General features: G+C 41.6%; 1 protein-coding gene across 1 annotated transcript in view; it reads right to left on the minus strand.

Annotated features, from left to right (window-relative positions):
• Positions 1–18,470, minus strand: part of dmxl2 (Dmx-like 2) — a 40,174-nt gene extending 21,704 nt beyond the window's left edge. The window contains exons 1-22 of the mRNA XM_083912858.1: positions 18,108–18,470; positions 10,815–10,940; positions 10,206–10,277; positions 10,002–10,080; positions 9,673–9,817; positions 8,030–8,096; positions 7,747–7,919; positions 7,117–7,297; positions 6,781–6,961; positions 5,791–6,009; positions 5,434–5,705; positions 4,458–4,727; positions 4,038–4,267; positions 3,645–3,850; positions 2,975–3,096; positions 2,505–2,594; positions 2,265–2,373; positions 2,042–2,161; positions 1,655–1,882; positions 1,047–1,333; positions 745–917; positions 5–656 (exon numbers count right to left, since the gene is read on the minus strand). Of these exons, the coding sequence (XP_083768984.1) occupies positions 5–656; positions 745–917; positions 1,047–1,333; positions 1,655–1,882; positions 2,042–2,161; positions 2,265–2,373; positions 2,505–2,594; positions 2,975–3,096; positions 3,645–3,850; positions 4,038–4,267; positions 4,458–4,727; positions 5,434–5,705; positions 5,791–6,009; positions 6,781–6,961; positions 7,117–7,297; positions 7,747–7,919; positions 8,030–8,096; positions 9,673–9,817; positions 10,002–10,080; positions 10,206–10,277; positions 10,815–10,940; positions 18,108–18,194 (4,089 nt within the window). The 5' untranslated portion in view covers positions 18,195–18,470. The remainder of the gene's footprint in view (positions 1–4; positions 657–744; positions 918–1,046; positions 1,334–1,654; positions 1,883–2,041; positions 2,162–2,264; positions 2,374–2,504; positions 2,595–2,974; positions 3,097–3,644; positions 3,851–4,037; positions 4,268–4,457; positions 4,728–5,433; positions 5,706–5,790; positions 6,010–6,780; positions 6,962–7,116; positions 7,298–7,746; positions 7,920–8,029; positions 8,097–9,672; positions 9,818–10,001; positions 10,081–10,205; positions 10,278–10,814; positions 10,941–18,107) is intronic.
• Positions 18,471–21,641: the final 3,171 nt, after the last annotated feature.

Raw genomic sequence — 21,641 nt, forward strand, 5'->3', positions numbered from 1 at the left:
ACACCTTGGCACGGCGAACCTTGCCCAGGTCCATGAGTTCCAGCAGCTGGGTGGGATGGTACTGGGGTAGAGTTGGAGATAGGGAGTGAGCTGCTTCAAACAGTCCCCCTTCCTGAAGTCCTGCCGGGGCACGAAGGGCCTCGTCCACTGCAGCACTCCCTTCAAACACACTCTTAGACCTGGCTCTCCCTTCAAAGGCCGAGGAGCAACCTGTGATTTGACCTCCAGCAATGTCTGCGGATGATAGGTTGCCCTCCTCTCCCTCTCCAGGCTTCTTGTCCTGATGCCATTGGGCATACACATGCATTTCACAATCCATACCCACCACCAGTATGCCATCCCTCACCCAGGACAGAGAGACTGGCAGAGATGGCGTGCCGTCCACAGACGACAGGAGGTCCACGGACCGAAGCAGGATCCAACGTGAGCGGATGCCCTGTTTGATACTGCCCCCTAGAGGAAGGGTGATGACAGCCACCCCCTCCTTGCTACTAGTCGGCTCATTTACCACACCAGAAATACGGCCGTACATGAGAATGTTGGATCCAACTCCCACAGTGAGGATGTGAGATCCATCCTCCTTTGACAGCCAGTCCAAGTGAACGTAGTGCTTAATGTTGGGGGAGCTATGGTCTCTGCTCATGTACAGGTCAGACCTGGCATGGAGAAAATTATTATGAGACTTATGAGACACACAGTGGCTGAAAGAATATGATACAAACACACATGCAGTGCCCCCCTCACCTGCTGTAGACAAAGAGGTTGGAGTCCACACTGACTCTTGGATCCAGGGTTGACGAAGGTCTGGTAAAGTCGTCCAGGTGGAGAGTTTGCTCTAAAACCCACTCTGAGCCACCAGTAGATTCACATTCATAGATGGACACATGCATTGAGAAGTCCTGTCCAGAACCCTGCAGCTGAGGACAAGAGGAGAGCAATTTTCAACCTCAAATTGACTGCTACAGCAAAATTAATTCCCACATCACTAGGTTTTTGGTACAATACACTGAAAACCAAAGCAATCAAGCCAAATTCTAATTTCTTACCTGTCCTTGTCGTGGCTTTTTAAAGGCCATTGCCAGTCTGCCGATGTAGGAGCAAGACACAGCAACAGGACGTCCAGAGACACACACAGCACTATTGTTGTCTTCCTCCTCATTCATCAAGGCCCAGGGCTCCCAGCGGTACGCATGGTTGTCCCGGTCATCCTCGCTATACCCGTCGTCACCTTCCACAGCACAGCGCCAGAACCGCACGCGAGAGTCAGAGCAGGTTGTGACAATCAGGTACGGAGCCAGGCACACAGGATAGATAGAAGAGGAACTCAGATGACCTAGCAGAAAGAGGAAGGAAAGAAGGAAAACTGAGAAAATTGTTGTTCTGAGTTTTCTTGCATTTATCCAATTTCTGGAACATCTAGCAAATAGATTTCCCAGGTACTTATTGCAATCCGCCTGACCTGACTTAAATGTGAAAACCAAAGAAATACCTAGAAGAACCTTCAAATTTCTTATTTTATTTCTAAACAAATTGAAACATAAACATTGTCACCAATACAGCCTTAGGGGGAAAAGAGGGTTTACATATTCATTTTAATTTGGCAAAAACAACATGGTGTGAGTCATATGTGTAAAAACTGTGTGCCCATCCCAACCTGCAGAAGGGGTGGCCCTGGTAACCTCCACCCCATGGGGCAGGTCGAGCCGCTTGCTGTACACCAGCTTGGAGCTGAGGATGAGTTTGCTGGCTGATTGCAAGTTGGCTGTAGAGGCTGACCGAGGCAGGGGTCTGATAGGTGAGGTCTCTGGTGACGAGTCAGCATTCATGGCTTGATTGGGAACAGTTAGCTGGCTCTGGAAGCTAAAATCTGGGCTGGGCTCATCTGGAGAGAGAGCTGCAGTTATTAAAGCTGGCCTACACCTTGGTAAAGGAAGTTTGGTGTGGATAAAAAAGGTAGGATTCATATTTAAGATGCTTAACAATTCCCAGAAAACTTCTCATTATGCCAATAACTGCTAAGTTATGTGTAGCCTACACTTACCAACACAGGCCTGCACAGACTTGAGGTGCAAGTGCCACATTTGCAGGACTGAGTTCCTGTTAAGATCCTTTTCTATCACCACCAGGAAGAACTTCTCAGAGAATGGGGCAGGTTGGTAATCTGAATATAGTAAAATTACATTTTCTTCATTAATGACAAAAGGGTTTTCAAAAGTATGAGAAAACAAATGTAAACAAAGCTTTTACTTGACAGTGTGGTATACCTTCACCAGATGGGAATGCCGGTGTGTATGCTTCTGGTTCCTCCTGAGGCTTATAACCTAGAATGAAGTCCTCTTGGAAGACATGCAGCAGCTGGGTGTTGGCGCCGCACTGGATGCACATGGAAAAGCATCAAACACGTTACAATGTCTATTGAACAGAAGGTGTAAGGATTTCCAGCCCTGAATTTCTATGCACCATTGATCTGAGGTGGTTGGTAAAAATACAGAGCAGCCGCTAACCTGGTTTGTAATGACGTCCAACTCTATGATACATCCAGGTCTGGCGGTGGACTGTTGGCTGACAATGTTGAACACCTCACCCACTAGTTTCTAAACAAAGACAAATGGAAATCTTATCACTGTACTGTATTTGAAACCACTAATGTGGTGAAAATATATAATGGGATTTAAAGTACAGAGACAGCAAGAGATAGGACAATTAGCTTCATGAAGAAAAATAAGTATGTGTAGACAGATTATCATTGTTTTGCTTGCATTTTGGTAACATTTATGAATAAAGGCAGCATCAAAGGGAAATCAAAGGCTCACAGATGTTGAAAAGCTGTCTTATAGCAAGAAGTTAACATCTGTAAATGATGGGAAATTTGTGGCCCGCTTTGTACTCCTGGTCCTTTGTGACAAAAAGTGTCTTAAGAGCCATAGTGTGATTATTGTTTTGTGCACAGTGACGAGTGAGTTAGTCCACTTACAGACGTTTCAGGGTCTGACAGCTCATCCAGTAGTTTTCTGGCATCCACCACAGCTTGATAGAGACGCAGGTTTTTACCATCTGATGCCACAAAGCAGGCGCTGGCGCTGTTACAGTAAGTTCCTGAAGGACACAACACAAAGTTAGTTACAAAAGCCTGCAGTGCAAAATAATGTATTAACTTCTATTTGGTGATCAATACAGGAAAATAAGACATTCGATATTTGCTAAATTTAGTCATGTGTCTATATCAACCAAAGCAGCTCCAAACTTAAAAAGAATGACTTAAACATGCTGTCCTAGAGAAACTAGATCCAGGCTCGATAAATATAAAAATATATTTTGCTTCAAAGGCACAGTCATGAAAATATGTTTATATCTTGGTATGGAAGAAATCATTAACTACAAGTCTGACATGCAAAACTGTCTTAGTGTGACTACTGTATAGCATTGGAGGCGTGCAGATTAGTGACCTGAATGCCATTATACCTGTATATTGTTTACATTTGGCAATTTTTTTTGTTCTGACAAAAAAAAAAAGAGGAAGCTAAGATGAGTTAGCATTTATGAAACTTCCACTTTCACATCAATAACTTTGATGAGTTTACTCATAACAAGAATCAGTGGGGTGAAAAATGTATATCCATATTAAAACTGCATTGTGTGTTTACCAAGTACAGAGCTGGGCACGAGTGTAGGTAGCCAAGCAACATTGCTGAAGGCAGAGGTGTGCAGAGAGTTGATACGGGCCAGTTCAGAGACCCCTCCAGTGCAGGACAGGGGTCCAATGTGGTCCACCCTCCACAAGATAAGCTCACTGTAGATAGCGTTGGGGTCATGGAAAGTCCTTGTAGCTGCATTACGTAGCTGCTTCCTGCTAATGGAAAAGTAACGCATTGTTACAACTCAAGATTCATGCAGAGGACAACAACAGTGAAAGCGTGTCAGAGTGTGTTACAAAAAACATTATTTATGGCATTTAAACCATTTGCTCTTTACATATTATTTCTTATCCGAATCCCTTTTTTTATCTACTGCCTCCCTGCTCTTTCTCTGTGCTGTACCTGGGAAGTCCCTTTGGTAGAGGAAAGGTAGGAGGTTGCTCTCCTTCCAGGCTGCCGGGGGCTGAAGGAGGCGTGAGCAGAGCATTGTGGTGAGATGAGGTCAGCAGCAGTGGCAGCACTGTGTGGCAGGCTTGGTCGTTGAGATGGAAGCGGTGGCCACAATACCGGAATTTGTGTGATACAGTTAGAACGTTGGAGAAAGCAGATCGCTCAGCAAATGTCACTGCCCACTGCAGAGAGATGAAACCCCAAAACTTTATAAGGCTGGGAAGGCTGAATACACACAAACATACCACACATTCATTTTGTCCCTTATGACATGAAATTATCGCGTTGGTGGGCCTGCGTTTATTGCGTGCATTAACTCTGGCAGAAATGGTGCATCCAAAGAATTCAGTATTGTTCCTAACATTATTTTACCTGATTGAGGGATCCATCAACATGCTTAGAGACCATCATTACAGCAGGACTGTTACCAGGGCGAGGGTTGAGAGGGGGGCCGAGTGTGGGGGAACCCAGCCCGCACGAAGCTGAAGCAGAGTGGGAGACACGTTGGACCATCCTCCCCTGCTCCCCTGCACTGGCACTCTCACCCTCAGTCAGAGTGCAGGCGTACATCAGGATGTTTTTACTCAGTGAGTTGGCATCACCTGTAGGGAATGCCACAGGAATACGGGAAGAGAAGGACACCTAATGGGAGAGTTGGAGGGGGAAAAAACCATTAGGACCACAGGCACATTTATTTTTTATTGATTTATTTTTAGCCATTTTACATACATACACTGTCACTTTCTACAGTATATATGGACTCCATGTGCACATAGCATTATAAAGCTCTTATTATATGATGACAATGTCTGTGTTCTCTTATTATCATCATAAAGACGAGTAGCTTTGTGTCCGCATACAGTACTGTATAATTGTAGCCCATACATAGGAATTACAAAAAGTTAGGGCCTGTAAAAAGCCACATGAACTTATTTGTAGCAGCCAAATTAAAGCATTCAGGTAGTCACAGTATGGTAAAATTTTCAAATAAGTTACATTGCAATAATGCATATAACTCCAAATATAAAATAAATATAACAGTAATACAGTAAGATTGGTTAGCTTGGAGCCTCTCAGTGACAAAAAAGCCCACATGCAGGTGGTGCGCAGTGTAGTTCGAAGGGAAAAAAACAGTCTTACATAAGGCTGGGGGAGAGCTGAATCACCTTACATTGGAGACAAAGACAAAAATACTGCTACACTGCTGTCACTGTGTCTGTATTAATGTGTGAATGAGCACTATTGAGTTTGAGTTACTAATTTGGAAAAAAATGTCACTTGCTTGTGGAAATTACAAGCAGTATGCAAAAACCTTTTTTTTTTGCATGCTGCCTGATCATCTGCTCACCTGAACCTGTCTGAAGATGCCCTGGTTAAATTCATCCAGGTACTTCACATGCCAAACCAGGAAAGATCCATCGGTAGGGTGAATGGTAAACAACATATCTGGGCTCTTGTTCCACTCTGTGATCAGAGTCTCCATCTTCCTCTCCAACAGCATGGAGGGCAAAGGCATGCTGGAGCTGGACCCCGGGGAGGATGCCTTGGTGCTTCCCTGCTCCCCCGGCTCACCCTCTTCACCAAGCTCTGAAGACGCTTTGTCAGACATGTCGTCCAGGTCTAGAAAGCCAGAAAAAAAAATATTTTTACAACATGATGAGCTAATATTTTAAGGATCATGTGTTGGCCTGGTTATGGGTCATACCAAAGTCAAACTTCATAGGGGAACCTTCAGGGTCCAGGGGGTCCTCAGTATTCTGGTCAAGCTGCTGTTCAGAGAGCTTACGAAGCTGCAGCATAAAGAGGTCCATGGATGTAGTAAAACTAAGGTCCTTATTGTTGAGCCAGTGAACAACAAAGCCTCCTCCACCACTGCCATCATCTGGGTTGAACACTGCAGAGTCAGCCAGCACTGATGGGATATCTGACAGAGAAAGAGGGAGACAGGTGGACGAGTTATACAGATGAAAGTAGTAAGAAGGGAAAGGCTGAAAAAAGTGTAACTTCACTGCCAGGTCTGAGACTACCTCAGATTAGAGAGCATTAACATTTTTATATTTGATGACCAAGAGACGTCCCAACTGGTCGACTCTATCTCCGCATTAGACTTGCAAGGTTAGGGCTGATTTAAAACAGTAGACATTTTCAACCCATGAAATGCCCTTTTTTTTATATATAAATTGGGTGAGAAATGTCAATATTAACACAGGCATTGATGTGTTTCATCACAGTAGTCATTTCATTTAGTTAGCAGCTAAAAAAGAACATTTTCAGTGTGCGGTATCTCTTTAAGCTTAGACTAGGTTCACAGCTATTTTCACTCACAGAAGCAATTGCTGCTATATCACTCCCTGTTGCACAACATGCATGACATGCAAAACAAATTCTATGTAGGACAGCCATTTTATTAGGTTTTGCATTGAAGACATTTCTTTCATTGATTAACATTTAAAACAAAACAAAACTTGAGACTATCTTGCACAGGGATCAGACCAGCTGGGATGCCAAATCATGCCAGGAGCATAGAATGTAGGGGTAATGGGCCCCTTCCCTAAATTTTTACCCCGACATTCTGGCACCCTTGCTCAGATCAGATTTGAACCCGGCTTTAATTTTGATCTCAACTGAACACCTGGATGGATCTATGGTGAAAATATAGAAATACTTCTAAGTTAGTGCCAACAAAGACACCTACCTGTGTTGGGGTTAATACTGGCTGAGATATGGAAGTGACACAGGGCATTAGCATGATGAGCGATGTGGCGGTGAGTGTGTGCATCCTGCGTGCCAAGCTGTGAGGGTAGCAGCTCACTGTGTGCCACCAGGGCAGAGGACCGTCGCCGGCCCCGGCGCAGGTGCTTCAGGTGGTGGATTGACTAATCACGAAAAGCACAGGAATAAAACACAGAGACCATGTTAATCAGAAATAGTATTATAGTAATAGTAAGTAATAGTAGAGCAATAGTATAATATTTTGTATTTTCTTTTACGAATTATTTCTGGTCAGAACTGACTGAGTAAGTCAGTGTACCTCCAAAGCATGCTGGATCTTGTCCTTATTGCCTGCCAGGCCTGGCAGGCTGGAGCTGAAGGAGTGTGTGTTCTCAGAGATCTGTCCTCCAAGCAGGCTGTCTTCTGGTAGCAGTGTCTCTGACCACAACCTACACACACCATCCTCGCAGGATGTCAGCAACACATTGCACACTGAACCCCTGAAAAAAAGGAGAATGCTGTTTCAAAGGAGAAGCTAAAGTGAAATAAAATAAATATAATATAAAATTAAAAATAAACAGAGACCGAATTAAACAGATGAAATAACTGATTAATTCAGGGGAATAACTGAACAGAGAACTCCCTCTGACTGGCTGCTTCTACCACCGATCCAACTTTCTTAATTTACGCACGTAGCACATTTATTATCCATGTGGCAACTTTGAACCCCTCAATATATACAAAAAACAGAAATGTACAACAGACATGATAAAAACCATGTAGCCAATATTAGCACTGTACACAATAAATCATTTTACACCCCTGTCCATTGCTAAACAACTGAACAGAGGCAAAATGCATCCTTTTTCAAGAAGTATATACTAAAAGAAGTAAAAATAATAATGTCACCGGCCACCCTGATCATGTGATTGCACGTGTGCTTTCTTACTTGGGCATGTACTTGCTGGTCTTCCTCCAGGACATACCGGTGACCGAGCGAGGATGGGCCAGGTAAACAAAGGAAAAGTGAACAGGAAGATGCTTTTTATCAGAGGGGTCGTGGACCACCACTGCAGAACGCCATCCCGTGGTGGGATACCACACCTTGAGTAAACAGTCATCCTGTGTATGCAAACACATACATGAACATACATTATATAAAACATCACTATGGACCATACAAACTCTTCAACAATTTGTTGTTTTGCAACGTCTTGACATGAATCATGTACCTTCCCAACTGTTGCAAAGTACTCCCCATCAGGAGACCACTTGGCAACATGGACAGATGCAGCAGTTCTGAGAGAAACATAAGCATAAACGACAATATCAGCTATATTCACTTCTCCATGGGAAACTCTCCACGAACACACACACACAGACTAGGTTCTCCTGTCAGCTGTCAGTGAGTATGCGTGGTTACTTGCGTGAGCTATTGCTGGTCATTTCGGAGCTTGCACTTCCCTGTTCTAGCTGCTTTCCTGAGCATGCACATGTGTCATCAGATCACAATTATTAACATGGTATTGTATGTCTATGTCTGTTTACACAGTTTAAAGCACAGGCCACAGACTCAAAAGAGTGGCTTACAACAGTGAATACAAACCTTTCATGTGAGGCTGTGTACGGATGAGTTTGGATAATCAATAACTGCCTGTAAGTTTTTATTAGTAGAAATTATGTAATTCCACAACCTTCAAGAGGAAAAATTAATGTTAATATTTTGTCTGCACAGAGCAGGGAGTAACTCTCTACAGCATGACAGAATAAAAAACCAAAAATATTAGGTGCCAACATAAAAACATTTTGCTCCTGTTTTACTTTTAACTAGCAAAGCTAAAAAACAGTGCATGGATCTTATATACAACTGCTCCCTCAATGCTCCACATAAACTAAATTTACCGCTGTTATATCCAAACTGTCCATACTTACATAATAAACATCAAAACAGACATGGATGCTTCACACACATCTTCAACCCAGCAGCCCAGAAGATCTATACAACCAACACACTTTCAAGATAATGTGTACCAATTCAGTACCCAACCAAATGTCCCCCTTCTCTTCTGTTCTGATCTGTTACTGAGTTATGTCATTGTGAACGGCCAGGAACATTGTGAATTCACCTTTTGGAGATAAAATGTCATCACTTTATCAATTCTATCCTATTCGACATTTGTATAAAATATGGCTCTAGTTAGCGAAAGAATACTTGGAAATAAATGTACTTTGGGAGGTCACAGTGAGCTTGACCTTTGACCTCCAAAATCTAATCAGTTCATCCTTGAGGCCAAGGGACATTTGTACCAGATTTGAAGAAAATCTCTCAAGCTGATCCTGAGATATCACGTTCACGAGAATAGGACTGATGGATGGATGGATGGACGGACAACACAAAAACATAATTCCTCTGGCCACGGCTGTTGCCAGCACGGGAGCAAAATTACCTGTGACAAACTTGACTTAAAGTTCTAATCCGTAAGATTTTCACCTGGTTAATCGTCTGTAAAATGTCTATCTATCAAAGAGTGATTTAAAACAATGGTGGTTGATCATATGACCAAAGGTTCTCTGGGAGATGAGGTCCCAGGGGCACGTCTTACCGAAGCGGGCCGCTAGAAACAACATATTTTAATTCTTACGGATACCAACTTTTTACTGACTTTATATTTACAAGACAACTGAACAAGAGTTGAGAGAAGACACAAAAATCACTTATTAAACTTATTAAATCTCTGGTAGGCTAGCTATTAAGAAAGCACTACGAGACCATCTACATCAAAAGCATCTCTGGCTAACCTGGAAGCTGCAAGTTTTTTTTGTTCTTCATGTCTGCCGGATGCTTTTACAGTATGAGCAAAAGCAAAAAACGTACTTGCACTGCCAGACACAGTTCCAGTCATTGAGGACAGGGTGGGGCTTGTCGTCAGTCAACTGTCCATCCTCCTCCTCTATCAGAGCATCTGTCAGTGGAGGAGCCCACAGCTGGAGTCGCTCAGTTGCTGCTAGGATACGGTTCCCTGTGGACACAAAAGCACTGTGTTTCACACCTCTCATCCCACGTTGACTACTACAGTACACAGAGCCACATGCACACATGCTTCCAGACAAGCCACAGGGGGCTGTAAGGGGAGCTGAGCATAGTGTGGATTAATTTAGTCAGACAGTCAGTGAATCAGTTAAACACAGAAAGCATGGGTGTACCTTGTGGGTCCCAGGCCAGGTTGTAGGTGATGGCATCAAGGAAGAACTGTCCTGTCTTTTGCCACTGATAGTTAAGCTGCTATTAGTGATAGGAGAGTGACACACAACATGCACTGTTATTGGCACACGAGTGTGATTAAGCTCAATAGATATTGATTTAAACCACTAAATATATATGTCTAACATGCCGACATTCATGCTCACCTTGTGGCGTTTGTTTGGGTTGATAGAAAGAGGTTCAAAGATGCAGACTGTGTTTCCGTAGGATGCAGCAATCTAAAAATAAAGAGCTGCGTTCATCATCACAGCATTACTCACCCCATCAGTGCTTCTGCACACCCATTCCCACGGGAGAGGGGTAGGTGGGGAGTGGTGCGGGAAAGCAGGATGGCAAGGAGAAGAGAGCATGGGCAGTGCAAGACGGGAGCAAAAGCAGGGCTAAATGTACTTTTTTTTGCTCAGCACAGGGCTAGGCATCAGCTAAATTGCTAATAGATTGCACAGACTAACTCAAATTTCTCCAAAAATCTGGTGTGAAATATTTTGAAGGAATATCATTCGATTTCTAAAGTTATAAATAATGTAAAGTATTTAATTTCAGAGGCGCATACACAAAAAGGCTTCATCATGTTGTTATTGAATATAGACTATCATGATATATATTGTTATCGAGACATGAAAAAAGGATAGAATAGGAGCACAGAATGCTTTGCGCCCAACCCTAGCTCAGCATCATTGATAATGTCTTCTGGCTGCAGGGAAAAATGAAAATCTCCATGTGGGAGTGTGTCTGAGTGTGCAGTCAACACTTACCCTGCCAAGCTGGTGGGAGCACTCCACACAGCCCACCTGTATGTTTCCATTCTGAGCTCCCGGGATAATCTGCACACACTCAAAATCACTGGCCAAGATCACTACATCACAACCCGAGCCATAGGCCTGAAAAATAAATGGGAAGAGGAAGCGAAACCAAATCAGATCGTGCCATAACAAACAAAAGAAACCAAACCACAAATATCACTGCAAAATGCGTTAATGATTTAAATAATGTCTAGAAAACCCATTTCATATAGTTTACTGCTTTACAGCTAAATTGATATTGAGGACACAATATGATATCAAATAAATGACTAAAAGCAGACCACTGTAGCACTCAATAGCACCAATATGAATATTGCATTAGTAGGGTGAGCTATTACAACAGGATTAGCACAGCATAGCAGTTACCTTACACCACCCCCACCATAGCATTGGTAGGTTGTGGTGATAGAATTAGCACAGAAACCACACACTGTAACATAAAACTAACATAATGCTGTTTCACAGATCTACTGCATAAAAAAAGCATAAGTAGATAAACCCAGCACACACACATTTAATGGGCAAAACTGTGTTAAGATTTGGATAATGGGCAAAAAGGTAAACTGATACAATAGTGTTCGCTAGCAGTTGGCAGCCATGTGTAGAAAGGCAGCAGCACCTGGGAGAAAGGCAAGCTGGCCTCGGAGCAACAGTACAGTCAGGATGACGGCTTGTGTCTTTCATTATTCAGGAGAACAGGAGGAGAGGCTGGGAACCACTGGGTCACACAGCAGGACAACATTACAGAGCCAGTGGTGTAATGTAAAGCAACAGCCGAGGATGAAGTTATAGTGAAGATTGTCAGATAGGATTATACTTTATATACTATAACATGATGTGTGAAAAACAGTTAGAAAGAGAAGTAAGAGAGGCACCTTCTGTGCTTTACCATTACTGCGGCATTTTCTCTGCACATTACAGCTGGAATTAAAAGCGGTCACCGTCACGCATTGTCTAGGACTGCTTTGCACCTCTGTCTCTCTCTAACACGAGCACACGCACACACACACAAACACGTGCACGCACACACACACACACGTTAATGTGCAAGCCCATTCTACTGTCTTTGTCATCAAGGTAATTTGGACCTGGTAGGACCTTGAGCCAGACTGGCACCGTGAGCACCGTGTGCATCCGTCTTAAACAGGATGACCTATCATCACTGCTTTGTTCTTTTGGTTTGAGCTTGTGTGTGTCCTGTATTTCTTTCAACATCCACAAATCCACATGCACACGTGCATGCACAAAAAACAACAAGGTATTGAGGGATGGCAATATAAAGTAGGATGACTCGTCATTAGTAGAAGCAGCCTAATACATCATGGTAAACACTGACACAACTTAATACAGACGGAAGACTTAACAGCATAAACAGCTGGGACTTAAATATCATTGTCTTCATTGGCTAATCATTTTGAGTCAGTAGGCTATATAGATCTATTGTTTTTATGTTTAATTGTGGGGTTTTTAACAGGTTACTTTACATTCATTACCAGAAGATTACACCTCCCCTATTTACCATCTTAATTGTGGTGTGCTTTGGTCTTTAAAAGAAAAATAAACTCTACTGTAGATTTTAAGAGATCGGTCTGCATAACTGCTTTTATCTAATGTGGGGCAATAATGTTGCAACAGTCTGAGAGAACAAAGAATTGATTTGAGTAAAAGGCAGCTTTTCAAGCTGAAATAACAATGCAATGTAATTAGGTGTTTTTTGTAGAACGTGAACTGTACTTATTTAACTACTGTCATGTCACTTTTTGCTTGAATCATTTTTTACTTGGCCCTTGTTGGGAGCATGCTGTTACTATCAAGCTCTTCAAGGGTATCCATTCCAGATGTCCCAATACTGCGTTTTAAAATTAACCAAAGATACGTTATGTGTTTTACTGGTTGATGGGCTGGTTTCTTCCAACTCTGGGAATCCCCTGTATCATGCTTTAAAATGCTCTATTCTATTGGAAGACATCATGGTCATCCACATGTCATGTTTATTTTACTGATGAGATCTACAGAAACCGATGCACATCTCGCCTTATTTAGAGTATCTTAAATGTCATTTGAATAATGGCAAGTACAGTGAAGCAGGAACTTTCTTGATTTTCAGGTTAAACATATTTTCAAAGAAAGGAGTGAATGCAGTCCTGTGAAGTGATAATGAAAGTAGATTAGAGGAAGAGAGTGAGAGATCACTTCTGCCTTTCCATCTAATGCCAGTCATTCCACGTGCCTTGCTTGCGCAATCATGCGGACATGGGCCAGAGTCACAGCTGCTACCATGTACCATTATCATGTTTGTGTTTGCTAGCTGGCTTTGAACTGCAGTCAAAGGCTTGGCTGCAAATATTGAGAAAAACATGAATTGATCAATTCTGGCCTATAGTAACCTGGTCTCTGTCAATCTGTATTAAAGCATTATCCAAGTCAAAGCCCATAGCACAGACCTGTACTTTGATCCCACTGCCTATAGTTATATCATTTAGGCCTTGTTATTCTCTGCAGCATGACTGAAGTGAAGTGGTGGGCATTAAACTTCCAGTAATGATCCATCTCCATTCTGCCTGTTGTTTATAACATATCCAACTTGATCAATGTAGCCAACTGACTGCAATTCCAGCAAGTTAATGGATCTCAAAACTAAGACTGAACCCCGGCTTTTTGCCTATTCTCATATTCATTCATTGGGTAGGTATTCAATTTCTGCTAAATGTGGGCTTTCAAAGGCAAACTGTAAAGTACAATTTGTCAGCAAACATTCTTGTAATACATTGATATTTTTTATTGCACTGTTAAAAATGTTGAAATATATACTATCTCATCAGGTCCTTAACTGCATGGGTTACGCATAATTAAAGGCCATTAATGAGCACACACCACAAATGCAGAGCCATTACAAAGAGGTAAAACATGAATTAAGAAATAAGAATAAACACAGACTAAGGAATTGGCTCCTACAGGTGATAATAAAGTGTTTGTCTATCCAGGGTAAGCAGCATAGCAAAAACATAACCACAGAACAGATTTATATTAAAACTGCATGGTCATGGGCTAAAGAAGAGTTTTTATCATCTATAACACACATTACTTTTTGAATTATAATTCCTCAACTACAGGGCACATCGGTCATTTTTCTTTGCTTTACTTGGTTTGGTATAGGCTGCTGCAATTTCTGCCAGAGGTTCTGTTTCTTTGAATTTTAGTACATTATTGATGAACTTGTAAAAGGTGATTTGAAATGCCCAAATCTCGTATGCATGGCCCATTTGACAAAAACTTCCATACCCCCATACCTGAATGTACTGTGCAATTGCAACCAAATGTAACCAGGACACGTGAAATATCTACCTGTAGCAATCCAACAGAATTTGGTAGCATTCTGCCATTAGGTGTTATTACACGGTAAAATGTAATAATTTAAAAAGGACCATAGGTCAGTCCACTCTGAAACATTTAGGCTGAAAATTTTGCAAATTTCATACTAGCACAATATACAGAGACTTGAAAATTCACAGACAGGATACAAGTAATCTCAGAAAATCATGTCTGCCTTCAGTCAGTCAGCATCTTTCTTACATGTCTGTATTCTGATGTAGATCAAGGTCCAGAATGAATATTTTCTGTTATCAAAATAACAAATTTCATAGGAATATGGAGCCTCTGCGGGATACAGTATGTACTCTCTTTGTGCTTTGTAGTTTACTCAAGTCTTCTATTTTTAGTGCATCACACATTTGCAGCTCTACATATCAATCCCACTAGGCTGTTTGCACTCTAACCACATGTCAAAAAGCACTGTTAGAGACACAAAAATAGTATTTCTTAACATGTTTTTTACAGTCTCTCAAGATCACATTATTATCTGGTCTTCAGTGTTTAACTTTCACAATCTAATGTTGTACAAAACAGTTATGTCTAGTGATAGATACACCTGATACATTGGGTCGATAATATTTGTGTTTTTGTGGTATTGGAATCAGCCAATGCGGGCTGCTGTGTTCCCCGATTTTCCAGCATTATTTACAGACAGGCGTCCACAGGCAGCTCTGTGTTGGTGGTGACGCCTTTTTTAAGTTTAATAAATGTTCCTTTTTTTAAAGTGACTTGTAACATTTGTTATCAACTTTGTGTTATTTTTATGATGTAAATTGAGGGAGCAAAAGTAGTATTGGTTCCATATAATCCACTCAAGAAAATTGGCAGTCCATATCGGTCATCGGCTAAGGCTGATGGGAAAAAAAATTGGTATCTGCATCTGCCCTAAAAATTCCATATCGGTCGATCCCTAGATATGTCATATTTGTCAGACAACAGACATTTTATGTAATTGCAAGAAATTTATTATTGAAAATCAAACAACACTGTGTTTTCAATTCATTGTGACAAAGAACACAATTTTCTTTTGCCTAAATAATGAACATCTCTTCCAACTTCTTGCTCCTTCATATTCCTACTTATTGTTCTAACTATTCAAACAGTGGGTTCTCAACACAAATCCACATCTACCATCCATTGGCTCACTGGACTGACAATGGCAGGGTACCTGTGTTCTACTGTGCATAATTCATACCCCCGTTTATATGACTTTCAATTTCCGTTACTATGTTGATCACGCAATATTCATTGCAGAGGCCTTCCTGAGCACAGAAACAAACATGGAGATGGAATGATTCCATATGTAATAGAGCTCTAGCGCCTTTCTTGCTAATTTGAACTGGTGCATTCATAGCTGCTGTAGATTACGTTTGTGTGTGTTTGTGTGTGTGTGTGTGTGTGTGTGTGTGTGTGTGTGTGTGTGTGTGTGTGTGTGTGTGTGTGTGTGTGTGTGTGTGTGTGTGTGTGTGTGTGTGTGTGTGTGTTTGTGTGTGTGTGTGTGTGTGTGTTGTTTGTGTGTGTGTGTGTCAGGGTCTGGCCTATAAGCCCTAGGGGTCACTGTGAGTGTAACTGCTTTGGACATGATGTCTAGTGTTCTTCAAATACCCTCTCAGACACAGAAGTGGAAAACACCAAGCATAGAAACTGGGGCCCTGAGGCAACATGCTAGGCTTAGCTCCACAACCAACTCTGCCCTACGTATTATGTTGAGCAGATATGACCCTAGGTACAAACCTCGCCTGTTTACATTCAAACAGCCTTGATCTGGGTACAGTGTGAGGGGAGAGGGGGACAACTCCTCTCTATTAACAGAAATGAATTATCGCACTAATGTAGAAATAAAACAACAACAACAAAGCACAACTTCACTGATAGGCAGAAGGAAAAGACCGAGCCCAGAGTTGGCAGCCATAATGCTGTTCACAGCAGGAGGGGATGATGGAGAGAAACATAGCTGCTCAAGAATTTACTGTGAGCCTGCAATGGCAGATTTTAACTAAAGCATTCAATAAAGTGTTTCTATTCTATTAAATTGCATAACTTTTGGTACGAACTAGGGTGATAAAGACTCAATGAGTCTGGTCCTGGTGATTGACATGACTGCTACAACCTATGTAGTCATCAACAAGGCAAAAATCATGACAACATGAATGATTCATAAACAGGACGGCTATCCTGTCTAATTTCAATCACGTTATGACAAAGTAACAACATATTTCCTCTCCCTTCAATATTTCTGGACAACACATGCTAAGCTTCAGTTAAATGCTATTATGGATCTCTGTTGTACATGGATTATGGATTTTGAGGGGTGTGCCCAATTGGATGTTATGATCGATCATTCAACTATCAATAAAGTCATCATCATTCATCTTATGCTTTCAATTCAAGAGCTCGGGATGCTCCATTTTGCTTTCTACTGCTTTCACTTAAAACTTTAACTCTACCATGTAAAAGAAAAACTCACAACATTTCTTGGGAGGCTGTGGCTCAGTTGGTAGAGCGAATCGGCAAATAGCCACTAAGGTAGCCATGCACAGATACAATTCAGTGTGCCAATGTATGTTTAGCATTAACATATGATGTATTAATATATGAATATGTTAATAAGGATCATTGTGGTTTCATTGTACCTTGTTTATCTACTTGTGTTATATGTTATTCAATTATTTAGTTGGTTACTGTGACCATGTCTGACATGGGTTGTTGGGAGGGGTAGTGGTATTTATGTTGGGTTTTTTTTGTTTTTGTTCCTGTTTTATTTTTACTTTAAGACGGATGTATTGACACACTGTACAACTGTTGTACTTTTTCTTATTTGACCATCAGAAAATTAAATTAAAAAATGTGGGGAAAAAATAAGATCATTGTAATATCTTAGTATTGTATGCACCATAAAAAGCTATGTGTGTAGTCTTAAGGCCACCCTATATGTTTGGCCCAATGTAATATGCAACTCAATTTAATAGATTTTCTGTAGTAGGGGGTCCCTGCTTCATCTCTCTTTCAGCTATGGGGTCCTTGGCCTAAAAAAACATCGGTCTGGTCTAAAATGCTGGTGATAAGGGCTAATAAAGGACCAATACACATCAGTATTAAAAATGTGAGTGCATTCTATTGCGAGTCAAAATGATGACAGATGGCACCACGTTTTTGAATATTATTTCCACGCCAAAACACTGCCATTAACCCCTCCAGCTCATGTATCCATATATGGCTCTCTACGTCACGGCTGGCGCAGCTGATGCTAGGATGACAGCGAGCTAAATGATCCGTGAGGAGGATTTAACGCCAAATGGTAGCAAGAGCAGGCTTAGCTTACTTCTGCAACCAAACCACAGCTTCTTTTTTTTTTCATCCTGCGTAAATTGTGTCAGTCAAAGTCACCTGAGAGTGTGCACTGCGAAATTTCGTCGGAGCGTGTCCCATTGCAAATATTTGCTATTAAATGTTATGGCTGCGCAAAAAGGGATTCCCCTTGCAGTAAGTCTTAATGTAACGAGATGCAGCTAAAGGTCATTTGAGTGGCTAAGTAAGTAATATAACGTTACCCTAAAATAAAAGATGCAGACATTGCCGTTGAGCATCTACTTGAGGATGTTCGCTCGTCAATGTCTGACTGACTGTCAAAGTATAAGAAAGAGGGGCTCATGGGGAGGCTGCCCCCGAGTAGTCTCGACTCACTATTTGTGAATCTCTCGGTGCGGCAGTTTGGCTACTTAGCACGCTACCCGGCTAGCACAGCGCTTTAGCTGGCGAGCCACAGTCGTTTACGTTAAGTGTAACGCGAGCTAAGCTAGGCTAAGTCAGCCGTTAGCTTCCACGGTAGTGTCACCGTGAGCCAAATAATATCAACATAAAATAAAACCTCACCGTGAAAGGGATGTCATTCACGCTTCCCACCGAATAGCAGCAGTCTCCGGGGTTCACAGCACCCGTCAGCACCTGATGCAGATGCATTTTCCTTTGTATATTTTAGCAGCAGATGTTGTTTTTTTAATTATTAATAACGAGTCCACCCTTTCGGTTTCTTCTCCATCTAGCAACGGTTGGGAATTCCATCAGTTAACGTTTAACGTTGTCCTCGGCCCTGGCAAGCGCCGTGTTCTTCTTCCCCCACGAATAGGTAAGGTTTGCGGGGAATATGCGTGTGTTCGAACCCGGATAAATTGTAATTTCACCCGGTCCTGTCATGTATTAGACATGTAAAACTGGCCGCTCGTCGCCTCTCGCTGTCAACACCATCCCCGCTACGATTAATCGTGAGAGCAGAGGCAGTGGGACCTCTGCAGCGAATCTGACATGCGCGTTCCCGACGTTGTCCAGGCACGACTGAATGGCTGTAGAAATATATTATCTAGACTGGGAATATCAACTCCTCATTTTCACTGAAAGCTTTATTTGGTTTATTTTTGTTTAAAAACAGCCTAATATTCACGTCGTCGTATTTATTTTTTAAATGAGTTTAAAACGTTTTTAATGATCAACCGTGTTCCTTTCTGGGGCACCGTGTAGCTTATCTAGTAGTGTGTTTCTATGTTTACGGCGTGCCATGTTTGTAAAGCACCCCTCTGTTGGCGATTCATTGATCATAAACTTAGGGTCTGGAGGTAAAAACAAAACTGATGGGGTGGTGACTTTGTCAGCAACCGAAAATAAGTTACTCAATGAGAGAAAACTGGAGGCATAAAACCGCATAGAAATGCAGCAGAGAGCAGCCATATTCAAACAGGAAAAAAGCCTATATGGATGTGTTTTGGAATGGGTTGTGGCCTCCCTCTCTTCCTTTAAAGTCTGATTTGACATAAATTGTTGTTTTAATGATGCATATGAAACAGCATGTAGGCAAATGGGTTTAATAATTTGACTGAAACAGAACAGAAGTGAAACCACTGATTAGTGGTGATAAGTGCTGTGGGCTTCCCCTCAGACAAAGCCTGGAGACAGGCCACCCCTCACCTCCCTTAGTTTACTTGGGTGGTTTCGCTCAATGAGCCAAGATAGCCTATTATGCTTTTTGACATAAATTCATCGATACAAAGTTTATTTTCTACTTACTTTTGACACTATTTCATTAAGTAATTTTTCCAGTGAAATGCTGAACATTTGATAGTTCAGCTGTAATGCAAGCATTTGCAGATTTTCTGTGTTTTGGACTGTTAGTCAAACAAAAACAGCTATTTGAAGGTGTCACAACTGGCTCTTGGAATTATTGCATTAGGACATTTTTCTAATCTTGTGGGAAACAACTGTCACAACTACAACTGATGATACAACATGCTGCGACAATGATGTCCACAACTGTTTTACAGGGAGCAGAGCGTGAGTGAGCTAGACCTGGCCAAGGTTTATAGCTGTGACTGTCCCTCATCTACTTATCTACACTCATTCATCTCACTGATGAGATTTAATGGAGCATGTCACCATAACACTGTTTATTTTCTTTCCCTTTTGTACCCCCTCTGACATATCCATTGTCACTCTCTCTCCGTTGTTTATAGATAAATGATGAGAGGTCTGACAGGGATCCATAGTGGTGAAACACAACCAACCATCATCGCATTGACCTAGTTGTTAAAGCCACACTGACATCACCAGGCAGGGCCTGCCTGCCAGCCACCATGACACACGGGACAACAAAACAGAAAATGAGAGGCAGCAGCCCAGAAAGAATGTGACACATACACATTAAGAGTGTCAACAACAATGGTGGGGCAAACTTGTCCTGTAGTATGTGTAATACTGTCCATTTGGCATTTGGTGACAACCATTTTTTGAACTGTGAGTGTCAGACTTACAGCTGTTCTGTAATTATAGACTGGGCACGATGACTGATGCTTAGCACTGGGGTCCAGCAGTGCTATCTGTGCTGACTGAAGGAGGGAGGGAAATGGATAGACTCAAGATGGCTCAAGATATGATATTGTTCATAATATTTTAGTAATTACGATCACACAATAACTTAAAGACCAGTGTAATATTTAAACTGTACAATCAGCTCTTTGTAAGTCATTATAAATCAGCAGAAAACTCCCTGGTTGACTATGTACGTAGCATTATGTAACCCAGATACTCATCCAGTAAATTAAATGTCAGTGAAATCTGGCAAGAAATCTGCCTCTTTCAGCACCTTTGGCTTTGAATAATTTTAAAAGCCAGACTGCTGTGAGGGCATGTGACTAATACTGTGAGTGCATTTCTCCCTGCTGTAGTTTATACCTTAAAGCACCTCTCTCTGAGTGAAAAAAAGAATCTAGCCAATATCTCAAGGCAGTTTCCATTCCTCACCCTTTTCATCAACCTGGAAAAAATAGATGGACAGGTTCATGCAGATTCCCAGCAAGCTTATTTATATATGCCTGTGATTATTGGAGGTGATGGGGGATATCCACTTTATATTATTAAGAGACAGGATATTCATCTCTTAAGTGCTAGAGGTATTGTGCAGTTTGCCAAGAGTGCTGAGATTATTACGGAGAGAACAACAGAGCCAACAGCAAAGTATAAGGATATTCCACTGCTACAGTGCAGCTAACAGATGAGGAAAAGAGCTCATTTAGAGCAGGAAATGAGGCTCGTGCAAGTGTGTGTGCTGTAAGTGTGTGTGAGAAAGAGACAGAGATGGTGGACACTGTGAGTAACACCAACTGTATGTCTGGATATTGTAGTTGGATTGGAAAAAGGTTTATGCAGTGTTTGTAGTCCCCGCGGTGCCATTGTGAGATAGAGCCTTGATCTACAGAGAGCAGAATTAAATGCATTATAGATTTTCTCATTTCATGGATGGTTGCTTGCTGGAGGGAGCTCCAGTCTGGCCCAGAGGTGCAAGACATTCTGCACCCCAGGACAAAAATGTAATGGAGCTTCTTCACAATCTTAAAAAATTTAATAAGTGCATATTGTTTAAATGTAACAGTTGTGAACTTATCATAATGTCCAATGTGAGTATTTCATATTCTGCTAAAGCAGCACACATATACTGAGATAAACAACAGCTTCAACATAATGGTATCTTGCATCTTCACAGCAAATGAGGAAAAGTGAATCTGACATTTCAATCACACTTTCATTAAAACTTAATAATCAGTTTATATTTCCCAGGAACCTTTCTAAATCAAATTTTACGACCAACAGAAACACTAATGCTGCTCTGTTTATGTTTACTGGCATTGTGTATTTTTGTCACAGAAATAGGCCACAACCAGCGAGGGGCAACCACTAACCAACATAAGTATTCACATGGTTCTCTGAAAATAAGGTCGTCTTGAATCAAATTATGGTAGAAATGATGAGATGAACATGATGTGATCTTGGCAAACAATGCAAATGAGGCCCATAGGAGACACAGGACATGTTTTATGTTGATTGCTCCTTTGAAATGTTAGTAATTTGGAGAGAGCATGGGGG

Source organism: Echiichthys vipera, assembly GCF_963691815.1.
Source record: "Echiichthys vipera genome assembly, chromosome: 1".
Lineage (NCBI taxonomy): Eukaryota > Metazoa > Chordata > Actinopteri > Perciformes > Trachinidae > Echiichthys > Echiichthys vipera.